Genomic DNA, 20,743 nt, shown 5'->3' on the forward strand with positions numbered 1-20,743 from the left:
ATGTACTCTGGGGACACCAAAGATTTATTTTACATCTTGTATTTTACAATCTTGTGAAATGTCACCTTTAACACATGTTATATAATGATTGGTTTAACCTGCACTTGACAGATATGACAGATATGTAACAGCTTGCTAAAGTGCACATAAACATAAATGAGGAGCTGTATATGATTACTTATCCATTGAAATATAATTTAAATATTGCAAATACTGTAATGGCAGAAGCCTCTGTCATGTTCCTGTTGACTACACAGGCATAAATATTTGCAGCCTGGGATGTAACATTTCATTTCACACACAATTTCACACATTCAAACCAATAGATTTTACATTTAAGAAACAGAAGTGATCTTGATTTGACGTGAGTATTTCTCTTGTATACAGCTCCATACAAAAACCATCAGCCTGAAACCCTTTTCAAATAGCCACAGGACATGATACAAAAGAAAGTTCTATTTTGATCTCAGGTTAAAAACAGATCCTGAGTCTACTTACAAGGAAGCAACAACGGAAAGAGTGCAAACGATACCCAACTTCCTGTTTGCATGATTAACGACCAAGCCAGCCAGGAATAAGATCAATAAATGGCAGACATTTACAGGACTCTCTAATGTTGCAATCCTACCTCAGTTCCCTTCCTCCTATTCCCAAGCCATTTATGAGATATAATCAATTCTGGTCAGTAATGGGATATTGGTAAGCTTTGTGTTGGTGGGGAAAATCAGTGCGTTCCAAAATGTTTCAGACCAGGCATTGCAAAAGAGCTGGGTCCCAAGAGACAATTGTATCTCTCACACTGTTTGTAGAGATAGCAGAAAATATTAAGAAGCTTATCAACATATCCATTGAGGGGCTGGCATGAAGAAGCATGTTTGGAAAAGAAGGGGATGACTGTTTGCTTCATTTCTATACGTCCTACTGATGCTAATCGCATCCACCCCAGTCAGAAGCTACAATCAATCCATAGAAAAAATACTGCAGAAGACTGCATCAAAAAAGCAAAGCCCGCCAAGAAAGAAGCGTGGGAGTGTGAAAAAGACTGCTTTTTGAATAGAGACAACTACATTTTCTGTAAATCTTAAACAACCCGAGGCAGGAATCATGCTCAGCCTCAGTGCTTCAGACTATACGAGATGACAAGAAAACACAACTTAAATGTTGACTAAAGTCTATGACAAAAGATCAGAAAGGAGTGTATGATATATTAAGATGTTGTTTGTCAAAATGAGAGGCAGCCATCTGTTGGTTCTGCTTAACAGCCATTAACCTCCTATGGTAGCTGTGTGCCTGTTCTCAAAAAGTCAGGTTTCATTCCCTGGCTCATCTGTGTTAATATTCCACAACAAACTACACACAGATGGAGTCTCATTTACGAACATAAGCTCCATGTGTGGGTTGATCTTTACTTCATGTCTTTTTTTCTAAGAGAATGTCACTTGCGATGTAACTCGCATTTCTAAACCCTGCAGGAACTCCGTGTTCTGCTGGATGTGTTCAGCGTAAAGGCCAATGATCATAGGTGGACGTTAAAATGAGGAGTTTAGGCTCATGTCGCAGCCGTAAAAATAACAGTGATAATATTCCTCAATTATCTTTTCCCTTCCCTGGGCCCCACTTTTATAGCTATTAATAAGAGTTACTTTTAAGTCACTGCTGTTATGTACAGCATTATGGGATTATATTATGGCAATAGCTCAGCCAGTCCAAACCAAACAAAAAATAAATACATTTTGTGCAAACATGCCGATGATTTCATGCTGTGCTTCTTAAAATCCAACTGGGTGAATAATGAATAACTATATACAAATTTACAATGTCTTGAGTCTCTCGACATACTTGCCTATTAAAGAATAGCAACTTGGCCTACCAGTGCTACCGTTGCAATGATATCTTCTCATGAGCTTCTGCGTCATGAAATCAATTTGTCAAGGGTAAAATCTTAAGCTTTTGAAGTTATTCCCTCATACTAGTCTGGGTTAATAAATATGTCAAGTAGGAACAAACAAAAAATTGTCCACCATAAAAATTTTGGATTTTTAGGCAAAAGTGACAACACTACTTGAACATATAACAGAAGCATATTATGAGAAAAAAAATAAGACAACTTGGATTGAATTAGGGATGCAACGATAGGATTATTTTGGGCCGATACCGATTTAAACAGACAACTTCTGGCCAATACCGATGCCGATATTAAACACTTTATCTAATTAACACTCAACTGACCAACATAATAAGAGAGGCACAAATTAAGCTAAAACAAATATAATAAGACAGCATGACAACCTTCAAAGGTGATTTTTGCTATTCAGCATTTATTTTATTAACAACATTAACAATTTTTTTACATATAATGGATTTCTTTATGCAGTTAATTAATAAACAATCGGTATCGGCCTTTCTCGTGCTATTGCCGATATGCCGATGGTTTCAGATTTCAAAAATCGCCCGATAAATATCGGCGGCCGATACATCGGTGCATCACAAGATTGAATCATATTTAAACTGCTGAAAATGTGCTTTTTAAGGTTTCATTTTATTAAAACAATATTTTAAAAGTCACAGCAATTAAAAACATCAATATATTTTTAAGAATAATAAATATTATAGTTACTCAAAACAACTATTTCAATGCTTCATTTGTCTGCAAATATGCACTTTCAAGTACATTGTATTAATTGAGTACCATCCCCTCTCCTCCCCTCTTAAATCTCATTCACTTTCTCTTACACAGCTGATCACCAGGAAGTGTCCCTAACAAGCTCTATTGATGAAATTACCTGCAGCCAGCTGCCAGGGGTCAAAGATCACAAAAAGGTTATGTGTATAGATTAAATTAACTCTGTGTGGGGAGAAAGGCTTCCCTCATATCCCGCCCACCTCTTAACTTTAGATCTGAATCTGGCACTGCTGAAAACTAACTCCCAAATCTCAAGAGTGAGTCAAATAAAAGTCCCTCTCCAAATGTTGCCCTAGGCACTTACGGACCACAGAAAGTGGTAATGCTGCAGAAAGCACAAAGGGGGCACTTGTGAGCACCCACTAAAAGGGCATGGATTTCATAGACTTTACAGACATGAACATGCCACAGTCATTTTGCATATCTGCTGAGCTGCGAGTACGCATGTAAATTGCAGTCATATATTATTGTGATTCAATAGTAAAAAAAAATGCCTAATAGTAATCTAACAGTGCATTCCTCAGTTAATCTTGACAGGCTGATGGCCCTTCCATCATTAATTTTAAAGCCTCAAACCAGCCATTGTAACATCTTTATTCACTTATGTCTCAGACAGTTTATTCATCAAAACCCTCATTCTCTGTTGTGAATGAATGTTTAATGCGCTGATGGTGTCTGCTATAGTATTTTGTCTTTGTGTTGCTCTATCAGCTCGTTTAAATAGCATCACTCAAATAGACAATGAAAAAGACCCGAATTCAGCACAAAGAGAACTTCAACTTGATACCAGAGGCCAGGAAGTGTGGTCAGTGTCTGAAAACAAAAGTAAGATTGTGCCAAGGGGAGAGAGAGAGATAAAGGGAGAGAAAGAGAGAGAGAAAGAAAAAAGGGAGAGAAAGGGGGATGGTTATGGGTAATAAATCAGAACGCAATCTCAAAGATGAAACCCATTATCCATGCTGAAAAATAGAAACATTATGAGAATGAATGTATCCAAAAAACATTCTCCAAAACAGTGTAAAAATGAATTGGCTGTTAAAGGCAAATAGGGAGTGTAATAAAATACATAAGGGCAGTATTGAGCAATGACTCGGCTCTCTCGTTCTCTCTGCTCTGTGTACGTGCTGTAGACAGACAGCATTTTCTAGGAGGAAACAACAGACATGGTGAACTCCCTTAAGCCATGTCGAGAGAGGGGGCAGACATTACTGTTAAGACTCAAGTCTCAAGACACATGTCCAGAGCTGAGTCAGAGGTGGTGAAAGCACACAGGTATTACATACATACACATACAGTAGACACATTCAAAGAAGGCAAAAATATTTAAAGGGATAGTTCACCCAAAAATGAAAATTCTGTCATTATTTACTCCCCCTTATGTTGTTCTAAACCTGTCTGAGTTTCTTTAATTTGTTGACCACAAAAGAAGATATTTTGAGAAATTATGGTAATCACATTTGGTTGACAGTACCCATTGAATTCTATAGTATTTGTTTTTCCCACTGTGGAAGTCAGTGCGCTTACTTTCCAATATTTCAACTTTTCAGAATGTCCTGTCGAAAGCCCATTGGAAAGAAGAAGGGAAAACGGTGCGGCCGCGTTTTAGACGCGAAATTGAAGTCTGTGTTTGAGCCCAGATTTAAAGGATTAGTCTATTTTGTTAAAGATCCAGATGGTTTGCTCACCACCGTGTCATCCAGGGTGTTGATGTCTTTCTTTGTTCAGTCGAGAATAATTTTTTTTTGGGCTAAACGTTTCAGGATTTTTCTCGTTTTGATGGACTTTGGTGGACCCCAACACTTAACAGTTTTAATGCAGTTTAAAATTGCAGTTTCAACAGAGTTTCAAAGGACTCTAAACAATCTCAAACGAGGCACAAAGGGGGTCGCACACTGGCTGCGCAGCTCAGCGTCGCGCCGAGTCGCGTCTAGGACAACAAGGAGGTATTGTAAACCGGAAGTGCACATTAAATAGCACGAACTTCGTCAGATAGCGTCTATTTCAAAATGCAAAATATACGTTAGCAGCCAATGTTAATCTTTAATGATTTGGGACAAATATGATGTTATTTAATGTTAAACTATGTGAGTGGCGCGACAGGGATTTGCGCAACTTCCTGAGTCAAAGCTGGGTGGCGCGGACAGGCGCGGCCGGTGTGCAATTCCCTTAAGGGTCTTATCTAGCGAAACGATTGTCATTTTTCACTAGAAAAAAAAAATATATGCACTTGGTCACGAGTTACATATATGAAACGCACATTTGCGGACCATTTTAAACAATAAACAGACACAAAGACATTAATTATTATCATTCCACATACAACAACGTCTGAACGGTCCTCTTTCTCCACACTTGTAAACACTGGGCCGTAGTCATCCGTGACCTCTTGACGTGATGACATATTGCGTGAGGTCGCGCTGGCGCATCGCAGGACTGGAGATAGACAACAAGTTGTGGTTTAAAAGTGCATTTTTTTCTTGTCAAAAATGACAATCGTTTCGCTAGATAAGACCCTTATGCCTCGTTTGAGATCGTTTACAGTCCTTTGAAACTCCGTAGAAAAAAAGTGTTGAGTTAAGTGTTAGGGTCCATTAAAGTCCATTAAAAAAACAAAATTTCTTCTAGACTGAACAAAGAAAGACATCAACATTTTGGATGACATGGTGGTAAGTAAATTATTTGGATTTTTTTTAAGAAAATGGACTAATCCTTTAAAAATAGCAAGTCTACATTAAAAAGCAAAAGACGGACTAGATGCAAGCTCCACGAAAGGTGCAAATAACCACTTAATATATGATTGTTAACAACTTCATTACACAAAGTTACTGTATGGCATTTAAAGAAAAATGTGGAGGCAAATGAAGTACTTTTTTATGGTGCTTTCGAACTTGACAGACATGTTCACTGTAAATCTTCATTAAATAGAAACTGACATCTATTGTAAAAGAAGAAAGATGAAAGTGGAGGAGCACTCTCAGCTTTAGTAGCTTTGACTTTCCTTTTACTTCTTTTAAATAATGACAGAAGGAATGTGTATTTTTTTGGGCTAATTCTTTAAAAATATCTCAGACTAATTCTGAAGTAATTCAGAATTAACTTGTCATTGAAAAAACACAATTTGAGGAATACTTGTTTCATGGAAGGAGCAGAAAATCTCTGGCATTCCTTTAGAGATAACACATTCACAGGCATGTGACGTAACTTATTATTTACTGAATGAAAATCATGTCCCAGGCTGACACTAACAGTACTGATCCTTGGGTTTTACTCCAGCATGACTTGTATGAATGTATTTGTTATTGTAACATTAATTTCCTTATCATAGGCATTTGTTAATTTTTTAAGGAAACAATAATGCCTCAGGCTATGCTTCTCAGACTGTCGGTAAAATAATAGGTACTTATGGGCGACAGTCAGTCTCATACACAATAATATGATTTTCAAATGAGTATTGAACTAAAATATGCATAAAAGTTCAACTGGTCAGTGAGGAACAGGTGAGGCATGCAGAACAGCAGAAGCTTCAGCATCGATGAACATCTACAACAAACAGCCCCCATAATCACTTCACACTGATTTAATGGCGGTAGTAAATTAACAACCACTATGTATGAAAGCACACTGTGACCTTTCCTGTATATAAATCACAGCCTCCATTGTGCTGCCAGGTCTCTCATTCGCCCAATTTGTCACAATCGTATACCACACAATAAGCGCGGCAAGCTGTGGAAGCTACTGTTGTAGGGGATCAAAGGTCCTTACTACTGACTCAATGTAAGCACTGGGTAAAATGCTGAGTAAAGCAAAGCTATAAAGTATGATAACATTATCTGTACATCTATAAATCGGTCAAAAGAGCAAGGACTATCTTTGCATTTCAAGCTTCAGCTTGGTACATATTTTTAGGTAGACAAAAACTTCCACATAGCATTTTTATAAATCACATGACAAAATTAATTGTTTATGGATAGGAAACCTAAATCAGCAATGATGAGACATGCAGAAAGGTGAACAGGCACCGTAGGATGCAGTGATGGATGCTCACAATCTGTCAAAACTATCATGTTTTAATGTTCATATACACGTACAATACAATAGTACGCTTCTTACATCACATTTACTGGTAAGAACTGCCTTTGCCACACATTCCTTCACAAAGATTACTGGCTGAAACCCACATTCCTGAAATCCATGAAGAACTTGTTTCTTTTCCTGGTTTGTGTTTACATAGCTACGAGCATTGGCCTACCTCTACTATTCACCTTTGGACCCAACACTTCTTCAAAACTCAGCAATATTTTTCAATATACATCAACTAAGCACCATGCAATATACAACGCTTCAATAGATTAATGCTCAGCTCCACATTCAACATGAAGTTGGTAATATCGAAATCTGACTTCCCATGGGATAATGACTCCCCTGTTTATCCCTAATGTGGTTAGGATTGGGATTGGTCTTTAGAAACAGGGACTAGTGAGGTAGCAGCCTCCCAAGTGGATGAACCAATCAGTAGTAGATGTGTAAAAAAAATCATGGGGGACTATTTTTTGGTACACTGCCAGAATGGTTTAAATCATATTGATGATCCGTTCCATTAATGTAAAACACCTCAAAAAAGATCATTCAGATTGAAGCCACATTACCTCTTTGTAAATTTTATCCCGTTAATGTAACAGGGCTCAACATAAAGGATTGCCCGGTGGCCCAGGGCCAGCGTGAGAGACGCTCGGGCCAGTAAACAGAATTTTCTTTGTCTTTAGTCACTAAAATATATTTTCTGCATGTGGCCGTTTGTCTGTTTGTATTCATATGCAATGTTACCATCGAGACCCATTTTAAGCACCGTGAACGTTAACTTCTCAGCAATGTCATGAGGTTTTTCTACTACCTTATTGGTTGTTGTGGCTCTGTTGCGTGTGTTGCGTATTATGTCAGCTGGTAGAGCAAACAGACGTTAAAGGACAACATCACTGTTTTTTAATATTTTACTGTTCTTACCTCAACTTAGACAAATTAATACATACATGTCTTTTTTTCAATGCATCCACTTAAGTCTTTGTACAGCGTGTCGTGAATGTGTTAGCATTTAGCCTAGCCCCATTAATTCCATAGGATCCAAACAGGGATGAATTTAGAAGCCACCAAACACTATCATGTTTTCCCTATTTAAAGACCGTTACATGAGTAGTTACACAAGTAAGTATGGTGGCACAAAATAAAACGTTAAAAAATTAGAACTATATTCGACCTTGGTGCGCAGTAACATCATCACTCCTGATTACTCCCCCCCTCGCTCAAACTTCCATCAAGAGGTCGAAGTGCTGCAAACTAAGTGCTCTTCCGCCATGCAATACAGCTCTCATTTTTATCCACGGTGAAAACGGTGGTGTTTTCCTTTTAGACGGCGATGCCCTCTAATTATGAGGCCAAACCAAAACTTATTTTTTTACATCTTGTAAGCTGACATTTACTTGGGTAAAACATGATGAAAGAAATGATGCGATCTTTTGCAGTTTGCCGTTAGTGAAAAGTTTAGCAGGACAAGTGAAAACCTTAACCAAAAAATCCTTTGCGTTGAGCCCTGTGTAACTATAAACCACATCATAAGGATGAGTACAGATTACTTGCATACAAATAATCGATATAGACAAAGGAACAGTATGTAGGATTGTGGCCAAAACTGGTATTGCAATCACAAAACTTGTGGTTAAACCTGGTACTGCAATCACAAAATGGTGGCCGATACACAACATGACAACATAAACACCAGTTGAGGGCTGCAACTCCACTTTTTAAATGACAATATCCTGGCCAGACCACTGTTGTGAGTGATGTAAGTATTTGAAGTGAAAATAATTTCTTAATGTCTAGTGACATATAAGAGCCATTTTATGATAAATTGATATACATTTCTTACATACTGTTCCTTTAAATCAAACTAACTGCGATGGCGCAAACGCGCGCGTAATGCTCTACAGTGACCCCTATTGGTAAGAATCAAAGTGACCACTTTTATGGGAAACATTGACAAGTCCCGTCAAACACCCCTGTGACAAGCTTCCGCCCCCTCAAACACATCCTACGTAAATGCATCTGTCCGTTCTGTTCATTCATTCATTCATTCACAACCATCCAAAAAGCAACTCTCTCTATTGTCACCCATCATGTGACTACTGCCTGGCAAGCATTAAAATACAAACCTGATTCTGAATACTGGATATTAATCTATATGCAGTGGACAGGGAAGTTACCTGTGACATCTGAGGCCTGAAGTTGATTTGCTTTAGGTCCACGGATCCAGGGGACAGGTTGTGCAGCATCTGGCATAAGAGCACCCCATCTCTTAGCGCCTGGGCTAGGTCGAATACCACAGCTGAGGGCCAAACGACCCGGTGGTTAGGGGGCAAAACCTTGCAGTCTATTAACCAGCGCCCGCACTGCCTCCACTCCTCCATTTCGACAGAGATGAAACCGAATAATGGCAAATAAACTAGAAAACTGGCAGCCAGTAACAGACGTGCCAATGTAAAAACTATCAGTGAAGTGAAATTATCACAATTCCCCTCAGCAGTCCAAAGGGCACTTAGCTGTCTGATGTGGATTATATGAGAATATTTCCGCAATAATAAACTTTTCTTAATTCCAGGTTAAATCCCGCTGGTTTAAGATCTAAAGAACTGCATCTGTTTTAAGAGCGTCTGTGTGTCTGTGTGACGAAATATGAACCAACACTGAAGAAAACATTACTGAAATATCATCTCTAGGTGCAAAATGACATTTGGATGCGATTTCCCCTCAGAGATTCAGTTCAGTTTCCTCTTCTTCATCATGGACTGATATATTTGGCTGTGCAAACGCGTCCTGTCACAGCAAAAAACTGACCCTCTCGGAAGTAAATCAGATATTTCTCTGTACAAAAAATACCGAAATGACTTCAAAACAGCTGCTAAACACGACCCCAGGCGGTTTGTTGAAGTTACAGGGTCCAACTGAAGAATAAGTCCATGTTTTGTTTTCTTGAGGTATCTCCTATTAAGCGCTCGCGCACCGGGCGGGATGCGTTCAAAATAACGACCTCTCAAACTCTGAAATCATCCGCAGACGGCCAAACTTGTTTTAAAAGTTCTTAAGCGAAACGTAACAACGCTCTGTGAAACACAGTATCTTTCCCCGCACAAACTCTGGTAGGTTTAACGCGAAAACTGTTGTTTTCTCCGTTCCTGTCGCTCCTTCTGAAAGAGAAACGCTTTGAGGGCTCAGCGCCAGACATTCATCCACTGGGCAGTGACGGTTTTATCGGTTGTTTTGTAGTTCTCCTCCGCGTCGACGGCCGGACTGTTTTGATTTCTCCGCTTTCGTTAGCGGCGAGAGTGTGAGTGAGCGCGTGCGGGCAGCAGGCGTGAGCGCGCGCTCTACTCAGCAGCAGCAGCAGCAGCAGGAGAAAGGGCGCGCGGTGGTGAGATCGCATCTGGGTTCCGGTCGCGCTCGTCCACGTGTGAGCAGTGAAAGGAAGATTGCGACCCTAAAACCTTTTTTTTGTATTAGGGAGATGACATGGAGAAAATTTGTAAAATACAAATGCATTTTCTTTGCATTTATAGGTTGCAAATTATAATAAATGTCAGCAAAAAAGTTTGGTCCTCAAATCAGCTGCACAAATGTTTTGTGTGATGACAGCAGAACATACATTTATGAATATAATATAATACAAATAATTTATAAAAGCTCAATTAATGTAAAAAAATAAATGGTTGGCTGTTGTTTTTTTGTTTATAAAAAGAATGTAATTTTTTTTTTTTTAAAAGTCTTCCTTACCATCTACTTGTTTACTGTATTAAATGGGTCACTAAAAGCTTACTGACCTTTTTTGGTACTTAAATATCAATTTAACTGTAAAATATCACTCAATTTTTCAACTTTTTCAGAATATACAGACGATACACGTTCTGTATTGACCAATATGAAACAATGAAACCATATTTAGGATGTACAATGGCTCTATGACTTTGATGTGAGAAGCTATCTTAGACACTGCAGTGATGTTATTGGGTGTTGTTTTAATACTGCAGCATGTTCCCATGTTCCTCATGTTGAAAGGACCACAGAGATGTATTAAGGCCTACTGAAAACTATGTGATGGAATTAATGTCACTTAGCTTATTTGCCATTACAACCCTATTAACCAATGTCCATCCATGATTACGTTATGATCCTTGCGAAATCTACTTGCAAGAACAAAAAGTATATGCTCCATATTTTTCAATATATTGCACCTTAATGTTGACCACCAGTAACAACATAAGTCTTAACCAACTGTACCAGAAATGGTACATTATCCCCATCTAGTGGTGAGAGGGAGTACTTTAAAAAAAGATTTAAAAATGTTACTGTTAACAAATTCAAAACATTGAGATATACTTTTGTAGTTCATAAACAATTTCCATTGCATTCCAACATGTTAACTAAACAAATAGTACAATTTATTTAAGTAACTGTTTGCTATAAAGCTTGGAATGAGAAATCAAATGCAGAGGATGAAAACATTGTTAATGACTAGGATAAAAGAGGAAAACAAAGTAAAGGTATGCTGTCATTTATTTTATGAAAAAAATGTACCCGGCGTACGAGACATTCCAGGTAGGCGATTACATCAAATGTTAGCTCTACCATCGTCTCCAACCAACATCCCAATCCCCTGGCCCATGTCGCAATAAACAAGCCTCAAATCTACTTGCATGTAGTTTTGATTTTGTTGTTTCCATGACTGACATTTACAGAATGATTACTATAAACAGCTCAAAAATGTATAAGAAAATACAATAAATCAGCATGCATGTCAAGGATAAAAAGTAAACTTTTTAAATATAAAAGGAGCTTTCTTTTCTTAACAGGGCCTAAAAATGAAGTGTATATATAATCTTATCTATAATGTCATATATATTTGTCTTTTCAAATTTTCTCTAAAATTATTCTTGGAGACGTGATGGGGCTTGATCAATGTTTGTATTAAACACGTGGAACTAGCTTAAGAGCATTTTGTGTGCACCCAAAAAAGACAGACAACAAAATCATTCGCCTTGATTAAAATCTTAAAATTATGATTGACTACATCTATTAGTGTTTTAATTAGTCTGAAACATACATGTCCTTCATGAATTTTGACTTTGCCTCCAGGATAATTTTAAAATTAAGCGACCCTATAACTACAGTAAAAAGGTTTCCAAAGCATTTGCACCTAAACCAAATGTATCAAAATAAAACAACTATCAGTTCCCTTTAAAACACCTTTGTTTAAAAAAAAAAAATTCAGAGAGGACATTACAATATCTCACAAACACTTCTGAAAATAATCAACCGCATTTTCTAAAAGATGAACGGATAACAAGCAGTCCACAAGCAATTGCTGAAAATTTTAAAACCAAAATTATTGCAACTGAAAGGAACTACTGTAGACTTACATTCATAAATCAATTTTGTATGAATTTAGAAAGAAGGAAGACTCTGTGATTTAACTCTCAAAACAGTTGCGAGTACAACATGGCAGTAAAAAGAAAGATCCAATTTACATTTACCGCACCAAAAATACATATAACCAACATCTTCAGTCTCATCTAAAGTCATCTAATGTACAAATGTCAGTCAAAGGTGAAACAAGTATAATTCTGTACATTCATTTCTGACCAATGTGTTTGATAAGACTGGAAGATGTCTGCATGTTATCCAGGTAATTTAATATATATGTCATGAACAGCAATTGAACAAAACTTCTTTAACCCATAAAAGCATTTTAGATATCATACTTCTGTTAGCTAGGGAGCATGAAATTGTGTTATTAAATGTGTACAATTATCAATTCAGCTATAATAAATGATCAAATGAACTATAAAGAGCTTTTAATGCCTAAACTAAAGCCTTTTGTTCCCCAGACTGCTTGAGTTACACCCTTTGGGATTGCTACGATATTAATGTACACGCACCTATCAGAGGACAGCATTGCAAGGAGAAAACGCAATAATGGCACAGTGCCAATGAAAAAATATGAGGCCACAGCAAAAATGTACAACAGAAAAAAAACAATAAATATAATACAAATGGGTGCAAAAATCAATTCTGAAGGAAAAATGAAGAGAGCTCTCAGTTTCCTGCTCTCACTCTCTCCTCTAATGTGATGACATGGCTTATTTTTGTACCACATATTACCAGGACACTGTGGGGACCAGCATCTGAACTTTCTCTCCTTGCAGTTTAAGTTGGGTTGATTTTGACGTCCTTTTCAGAGTCAGTGGAAATGAAAGGCAATTTAGACATTTGCTTTTTCTTCATTATATTTCAAAAAAAAAAAATTTGACATGATGCATTTCTATTGTCTCTTTTTATAAAAAAGTCTCCAAGGGGAAACACCATGACTGCATACAATGTTTTTAAAAATAAAAAAATAAAAAAGTAAATAAAAGTGTTCAGTCGGAGTCGCTGCTGTCTGAAGTGGAGCCGCTGGAACTGCTGCTGCCCGAGTCTGAGGAACTGCTGCTGCCACTGAGACGAGAGGGACCCGAACCTCCTTTCTGTGAGGTCACAGAGAGAAAGACAAAGACAGAGGTCACTGGAAAAACTCCATATCAAGTCTTATTTCAATTCAACATAGCATGAATTTAAACGGGATCAGTGCTTACTGATGCATTTTAAAACTATAAAGCTAACAACGCTGATGTGATTACCCGAATATAAGACAACCCTGAATATAAGACGACCCCCTCCGCCCCATTTTCCAGACTTATTTTTGTGGAAAAAATCTGGTTTTCAAAAAAAAATATTTTAATTTGATTATTCTACTGATAATTCTTTAGAATAAAACATTTTAACACCATTCATTAAATATTTGAATTAATTTGTCACAAAATAAAGTGCACTCTGTCAAAGAGTTCAGAAATGAATAAATGAGTGCCAAACCTTTAACAAAAAAAAAAAATACAATAATTATGTAGGCCTATGTATGTAAGTAATTGTGGTACTGTAAAGATAGATAACCATCTGCTTTTAATCAAATTGTTTATTTAATTCATAACACTGTCACTAATTATGTAGCCTATCATGTTGGCCCCTTCTACCGTTTCCCCCTGCTTTCTCCCTTTCGCCCATGATTTTGTCTATATCGCGAATATAAGACGACCCCACATTTTCAGCCCATTTTAGGACAAAAAACCTCATCTTATATTTGGGTATATACGGTACAAGTGTAAAACTGATGAGTGGTGGCATCAGATGGCAAATTTGATAATAAACACTGTCAGTCGCTCATCAGTCACTTAGCGCTGGTCTATCAAAGCTAATGTAAAAAAAAAAAAATCTACAAAGGCATATGCTTGCCACTAACAAAACCATTTTAGGCAATTACATGTCAACTCAAATGTTTAGATGTTATTACTGACATTGGTTACTTAAAACAAACACCAACTATTTCTTACTGGACGTGTTATGGTGCTTGTGATAAATGTCTCTTTTATTTTAATTGTTTACCCCCATGTGCTAAACTGAACCCTTGTTATGCTTGCTAGCATGGTGTGTAAACAAGGCCTTAAAACACCAATACATGTTGTATTGGCAAATCTCAGTGTAAAAGCATCACCTATCTCTATATTAGGGATGCAACAATACAGTAAGTCCACGGTTCTATGGGGCGGTTTCCCGGACAGAAATTAGACTAGTCCTAGACTAAAACATTTTTAAGAGCTGTCCAAACTGAAAACAACTTGAACTTACATATCTTAAAATCCATCAGTGCCCTTTGTTTTGCCTCAAAATGCACACAGGTAATGTTTTTAGTAAGGGCATGTTTGTTAAAACTAGTTATATTTCCTAATTAAACTAAGGCCTAGTCCTGGATTATGCTAATCCCTGTCCGGGAAACCGCCCCTATATGTACCACAGATTTTAAACCAGGGATTAGGGTTCGGTTCTAGCCCATTAAAGTGTTTTTACATTTTTCTATACTTAGGCGATAGCAAAAGTGAGAAGTTAAGAAAAATAAAAACAGTTTTAATTGAAATTTGATGTAAATGCAAAAATATACTTTTGATACATTTGGAAAATAAACATCCATAAAAACATGCAATTTTAAATAAATATACCTATACTTAAGTAAATTAAACTTAACAGTCCTCCATTACAGTAGCTTTCATTTAGAATGTAAAGTGCAACATCACTTTATGCATATATTCATATCTCGCTCTAGATAAGTAGGGATTTAACCTTGCGTCATGCAATTTACCCTTGAGTTGAAATCTTTGACGCGCTTGAGGCAAATAGCACGTTTTTGCATCGTTTGCATCGCCCCACCCAAATACGCGTCTTTGCATTGACTTTGTATGTTATCTACTCGTGCAAATAATTAACTCACACTAGAGATATGAAAGACATCGGCGCAGCATTGCATTGGTGTCTCTCTTCTCCGCTCACCATGGTAGAGCGTGTGTGAAATCTGACACCAGCATTGCAAGCAAAGTTAGTTGCCTGTAGCCCAGTGACTTGATATTTACTCGCAGGCAGTATCGTGGATTTGCTTACACATGAACAGGGAATAATAAAACTAACGGATTTGGACGCATAAACCGGAAAACAACAATTCAAAGGGGTGTACTGAACCTTGGTGGTCGTTCTGAACGGTTCAATATTATATTGAGAATTGTGGCATCCCTACTGTATGTGCCTGTTTTTATTACAATGCAAAATCTGTACATTAAATGGATCTATTAAATGTGTATTTAATTATGCAAGTTTAGGACAGAAAGATAAGCTGTTGACACTCACGTGGGGGTTTCCTCTGCTTCTTTTGTAAACAGGACTTGACGTATCTTTCCAGCTCACGCAAAGTGGAAGGTTTGAGCGTCTCGAAATCTATTTCAATTTCATCGGGGTTGGAGTCCCGCAGCGAGGGCTCTCTGGACTGAATGATGTGGACCACTCGGCCCAGCTTTTCTCCAGGCAGCCGGTTGATGTCAAGGCTCAGCTGCCGTTTCTCGTCATACGTCATAGGAAGCGACATCTCCTCGTCTTCAGAGTCATAGCCCCTGCCACCCTTCTTTGGTTGCCTGTGTAGTTTTATTCATAAAAGTGTTACAGCAGAATCAGTTTAGACATTAATTGAATGTTATTGTACATGTATGTAGGTATATGTATCCATAATTGTATGTAAAATAATACCAGCTAACATTTAACAAAAACACTTAAAGTGACTAAATTGCATGAGCTCATCCTTAAATCAATAAGCATTCAAAAAAGTGGCAAAGATGTAGAGAAACAAACCTGTTGCCCGGGACAGTGCTGTTGGCCTTTCTGGCTGGACCCTTCTTTTGCTGGGCTGGTTTTGCTGGTGGTCCTGGCTTGCCTTTCTCCTCTGGCTTTGTTTTGTTGTGCTTGTTATCTTTCTCTTTCTTTTTCTTGTCCTTTTCATTCTCTTTCTTTTTCTTTGGTTTGCTAACAGGGGCCTGAGACAGAGCGGCTAGCTGTTCGTGGACCGCTTTCAGCTAAGGAAGGATCCAAAAGGATGTGTTAGTGAGCTGCGCCAAAATCCGACAAAGAAATCACTTAGCAAAAGGGAATGAAAGAATAAAATCATATACATTGTCCAGCAAAGATATTCCGGCATTTTTCCATTAAATCACGGATAACATAAATCAGTTCTTTTTACAGTGCAACATAGATGGCACTTATGTCAAGACAGAGCCTTAAAAGTTCAAGCAACAGGCAAAATAAACCCTCTTTCCTTTCGCTTAACCACTGTTTTACCAATGACTATAATGCAAATTAATTATTTTATGTCAAAACATGTTTGACACATACTGGGTGCAGCATTATTACTTAAAACAACTTAAAGCACTTAAAACAATATTGCTAACTGGTAAATCTTCAATAGGCATTAAACAAAATTTTTTAGTTTTATGCATATATGAATAAAAGGTAGTTTAGACGCTAAATGTTTCGCAAATCGCAAAGCAAGCTAACATGAACAAAGCACACACACAAGCTGTTTTATCTGCAAAACCCTCAGCGCGCCCATCCTAACACACACAGCTGGGTTTCCAACACCACCCAAAAAAGTCAATATTTTTCTGCTGCTTTTAACCCTCTACCACTGTTCTCTCTATCTAAAACATGCACTTGATCATCGAATACAAATACTTAAAACAGCTAATACAAAGTATTCATATGCAGGGACAGGGAAATGAAAAGCAATATCACCTGATTATTCTTGGTGCACCCGTTTTTTATCCCCTGTCTGCTACCAATGGGGTGCTCCATAGAGATACACTGGTAAGAAAATGTCAGGGGAAATAAGAAGGAAGAGTGATATAGAGCTCCAATATAAAAATAAATCAAGCAACAAACTATATCATGTCAAATGTTTTACTACATCTAAATTTAGACTACTAGGAGTTAATGCAAAGCAATATATGCAGCTGGTTGTAAAAAAACAATTGCGGTAGAGGGCTAAAATGCAGTTCTACATATTTATAAAAATCCACACTGAAAGCAGAAAGGTGTTTGCTAAAGAGGAAAGGGGGCCATGTTAATAAAGGCTGACACACATAAGAAGGCCAGAGAGAGAATGTCTGATAGTAGGGACAGATTAAAGGGTACTTGGTCCTTGTTTTGAAACCCACCTGTTCAGCACCCACCTGTTCCTGCAGCTCGGCGAGCCGGGTGGCCCTCTCCTCCTCGGAGTCAGAGCTGTCAGAGGTGGAGGAGTCTCCACTGCTCTCACTGCTGACAGTGCTCTTACTGACCACACCGGCCCCGCCTACACCGCCAGCCCCAGCCACCTCCACCGGCTCATCGGGCATCTTCGCAAAACGCATTTCAAAGACATCCTGAAGGAGTAAGAAAAGCAACGTCAGTAAACAATTGTACCATTCATTTAAAAACAAAAAAAAAAAGAAGTAAAAAATACCTGCAGTTTTCTGGCCATAGCGACAACTTCATGATCAGGTGGGTTGTATTTGTAACAATTTGAGAACATTAACCTGACATCCGAAGCAAACGTCTGTGCATCTTGGTACTCTCGACTATCCATTTTTTTCTGTAAAAAAACCCCCATAAAAATCCACTGCAATAAGACTCCAAGTAACTTTAGAAACACTGTATTACACCAGCGTGTAAACTCAACTTACCTTGACTGTACTTAAGTCCATTGGGTGTTTGATTATTTCATGGTAGTCGTGCAGCTCAAGGGCCTCCGCGTCGACAGGCTTGTAAAAGGGCCAAGCATATGCGGCGTGTTTTTTCGAGAGCATCTCTTTTAGAATGACATCGCAGTACTTGAGCTGCTCCGTAAGTCTACTCCTTTTGCCTCCCTGCGCACTTAAGTCATCCTCCTCGAAGTCTTTTTTAGGAGGTTTGATGGGGCGGCCGGTGCTCTCCCGCCTTGATGCCACCTTGCTCGGTTTGCCATCTGAAAGCGGCGTTGGCGACTGACTCCGGCTAGCAGTGATGGCAGAGGTAGTGGGGGTGGTTGTGTCTGCTTTCCTCTTTACCCCTTTCTTCTAGGAGTCAAAATTAACCACAAACACACACACACAAAGACAAAAAGAGGCAGTGGTGAGGCACAGTCGCTGGATATTCTGTACAAACATTTGGCCATAAGAAGTGCTCCTATGTTTCCACATCGGAGTTGTCCTGTGACTTACTTTGACAACAGGTTGCGATGGGGGCATGCTGGGTATCGTGGCGACGGTGTTTGTATTCTGTACAGCTGGCATACTGGGGGTAATGGTGGGTACAGCAGGTGTGGTTACAACCGCTGTCTGTGGACCCGGAGAGGTGGCCCCAGGGAAAACGGAGGTGGGCGAGTCAGAGGGGGCTGCTCCATCTTGCTGACCTGCATTTTCATGATTTGGGAAAAATCATTAGCCCTCTGCACGTTTTAATTTTTCAAAGCAATCTTCTTTAGCGACATTATGTATGTGTTTTTCATTTTTATTTGTATTTCTTTGTGCTCTTACCTGGCCCTGCTGGTTTGCGACCTTTGCCTTTTGGGGCAGGAGGAAGAAGCTCAACCTCCTCCTGAGGCATTAGTGCCACTTTCTGAAGAAAAATCTTCTCTAACGCTTGTGCCATTAACACGATGTCATCTGTTGGCTAAGAAAATAAACAAACAGACTCTCCCATGATTGTTTATAGTGTAAATCATATTCAAACACAAAGAGATTTAAACCATACTGAACCAAATCAAAAACATCTGAAAACAGACCAGTTGCAGTTTCTGACTCCCTTACCTTGTTGTAAATATAACAGTTTGTGAACATTGTGTTGAAGTCTTGCATACACTCGCTTGCACTCCAGTAGTAAACACTCTCCAGTCTTTTCTTGATAGTACCCATGTCCATTGGGTTCTTTATTATTTTGTGATAGTCCTGCAGATGAAGGGGAAGCAGAATGCGATTGTAAAACAACAACATAATCACATATACCGTTCACACTTTCTGAATAATTCTGTATAAAATACATACAGCCTAGATTGACGATGAATTTAAACAATACAATTAAATGGGATATAAAAGACACAGAATCTGTCATCACTACTTACTGGAAGACCAAGCTTGACGGCATCAACAGGTGTGTAGAAAGGCCATGCAAACTGGTGTCTCCACAGTGTCTTGACAACTACATTTTGCATGTATTGGAGCTGGTTAGTCTTCCGACCAGGTTTGGTGGGGTTGGTCACCTCAGGAGGAGGAGGGTTGGATACTGTAGGAGGCTCTGGAGTTGCTGAAGTGACCGTTGACATTTTGGAAAGGGGAGGGGGGATAACTTTACAGGGAGGGCCTTTTTAATATTCTGCACAGGCAGACTTATTTGCAGTTATCACGCTCTCTCTTTCTTTATGTTTTTAGTTTGCTCTTCAGTCCTCTGAGAGAAATCACATCCCATTGCAGGAACTCTAAAAACAAGAGCCACAATGAATGAAGTAATAACATATGTATTAAAATTATACAATTGTATAAAAATAGAAGATAGTTCTGTCTTAAAACTTAATGTATTTAAATAAAAAGTGAAAATAAGTTTACGTATAATAAGTTTGACACTGCTTTTGAACTGTAAACATGTCAGATCAGACCACCTTTCTGCAAAGCACCGCCAAAACACTGCGAGCATTTTGCTTAAAACGCCAAAAAAAAAAAAAAATTATTAAACCCTGAATACATTACAAAAATGTAGTAAACCTATGAACTACCCCAGAAGTTCAACCTGCCTATGTGTGTATCATGGAGGGAAATGCAACGAGCCCGCTGAATTGAACAGCTGACTAGCTTTAGCTTAGCACGCAGTTAAGCATCATGTTAAGATGGCGCGCGTCTGCAACTGGCTAACCTAGCTAGCATCCTCACTGGCCATCTCAACACTTTGCTGAACCCAAATTCTTGACTTAACCCACCCGCAATGCACAAGAGAAAGACATAAAGATAAATATGAAGTCAAATTAAAGCTTAGTACATTCACAAGCAATTTGGACTATTTTATTAGAGCGAGGCTTTGTTGCATTGTCGCTTTGTTGAAAACAACTAGCCGCTGGCTAACAGCTTATCACGAGATGCACAGATTGAACGTATACGCTACTAAAACGTTAAACTGGTATGCAAATTAGCATATAAAAAGTTATTAGATAAATAAGATTATTGTATATTACCCGCTCGGGGGCTCCAGGAAAGGGGTTAGCGTGTAGTGATCCCAGTTGCTCGCAGTCGCCGCTTGTTTGGAGACTGGGCAGCAGCACAGAGATGAGGTACATGAAGTGCTTTGCGCATGCGCCTTGGCGCGCACTTTCCAACGAAAGCAAAGCTATCTGTTCAGTAGTAATATAATATCGTCTGGGTTCTTTTTGGCGTTTTTTCTGTATCCTATGTTTTTTTATCAGGTGTATTGCAGCAGACAAACATTAACAATACAGCTCTAGACTTATCATATGGATCACTCATAATACATGAAATAGTGACTTCATTCAGTTTTAATTACATCCTAGATTTCCTAAATGCATTTGTTTATTATCTTTCTCTTAATTTACAC

General features: G+C 38.4%; 2 protein-coding genes across 13 annotated transcripts in view; both read right to left on the reverse strand.

The window, feature by feature from the left end:
* vav2 (vav 2 guanine nucleotide exchange factor) overlaps positions 1-10,181 on the reverse strand; it is a 208,391-nt gene extending 198,210 nt beyond the window's left edge. For 4 of the 8 annotated variants that reach the window (XM_055180071.2, XM_055180069.2, XM_055180065.2 and 1 more), the window contains exon 1: positions 8,938-10,180. In XM_055180071.2, the coding sequence (XP_055036046.2) occupies positions 8,938-9,141 (204 nt within the window). In that variant the 5' untranslated portion in view covers positions 9,142-10,180. Of the gene's footprint in view, positions 1-8,937 lie in introns of all 8 variants that reach the window. The other 4 variants (XM_055180072.2, XM_055180070.2, XM_055180067.2 and 1 more) reach the window with 3 other exon arrangements.
* A 1,800-nt stretch (positions 10,182-11,981) lies between these two features.
* brd3a (bromodomain containing 3a) lies at positions 11,982-20,522 on the reverse strand. Of its 5 annotated transcripts, none has more exons than XM_055180076.2 (12): positions 20,367-20,522; positions 19,266-19,619; positions 18,955-19,092; positions 18,682-18,817; positions 18,367-18,557; positions 17,851-18,219; positions 17,631-17,759; positions 17,344-17,550; positions 16,922-16,990; positions 15,986-16,206; positions 15,491-15,771; positions 11,982-13,250 (listed from the first exon to the last, which is right to left on the reverse strand). In XM_055180076.2, exons 2-12 carry the CDS (start codon positions 19,464-19,466, stop codon positions 13,144-13,146), a joined length of 2,049 nt encoding a protein of 682 aa, XP_055036051.2. In that variant the 5' UTR covers positions 19,467-19,619; positions 20,367-20,522; the 3' UTR covers positions 11,982-13,143. The 5 variants fall into 5 exon arrangements, with proteins under 5 accessions (XP_055036051.2, XP_055036052.2, XP_055036050.2 ...); XM_055180077.2 differs by having other exon boundaries at positions 17,359-17,550; positions 17,851-18,222; XM_055180075.2 differs by having other exon boundaries at positions 17,851-18,222.
* Positions 20,523-20,743: the final 221 nt, after the last annotated feature.

Source organism: Misgurnus anguillicaudatus, chromosome 9 (genome assembly GCF_027580225.2).
Source record: "Misgurnus anguillicaudatus chromosome 9, ASM2758022v2, whole genome shotgun sequence".
Taxonomy (NCBI): Eukaryota; Metazoa; Chordata; class Actinopteri; order Cypriniformes; family Cobitidae; genus Misgurnus; species Misgurnus anguillicaudatus.

What these genes read in the sequence shown, in the direction of transcription:
- brd3a (XM_055180075.2), bottom strand. Translation starts at nt 19,466, where the DNA reads ATGTCAACGGTCACTTCAGCAACTCCAGAGCCTCCTACAGTATCCAAC. An exon ending in ACTGTTATATTTACAACAAG is followed by an intron (nt 18,818 to 18,954) that starts GTAAGGGAGTCA and finishes TTATTTTCTTAG; the next exon opens with CCAACAGATGACATCGTGTT. An exon ending in TGGACTTAAGTACAGTCAAG is followed by an intron (nt 17,760 to 17,850) that starts GTAAGTTGAGTT and finishes GTTTTTTTACAG; the next exon opens with AAAAAAATGGATAGTCGAGA.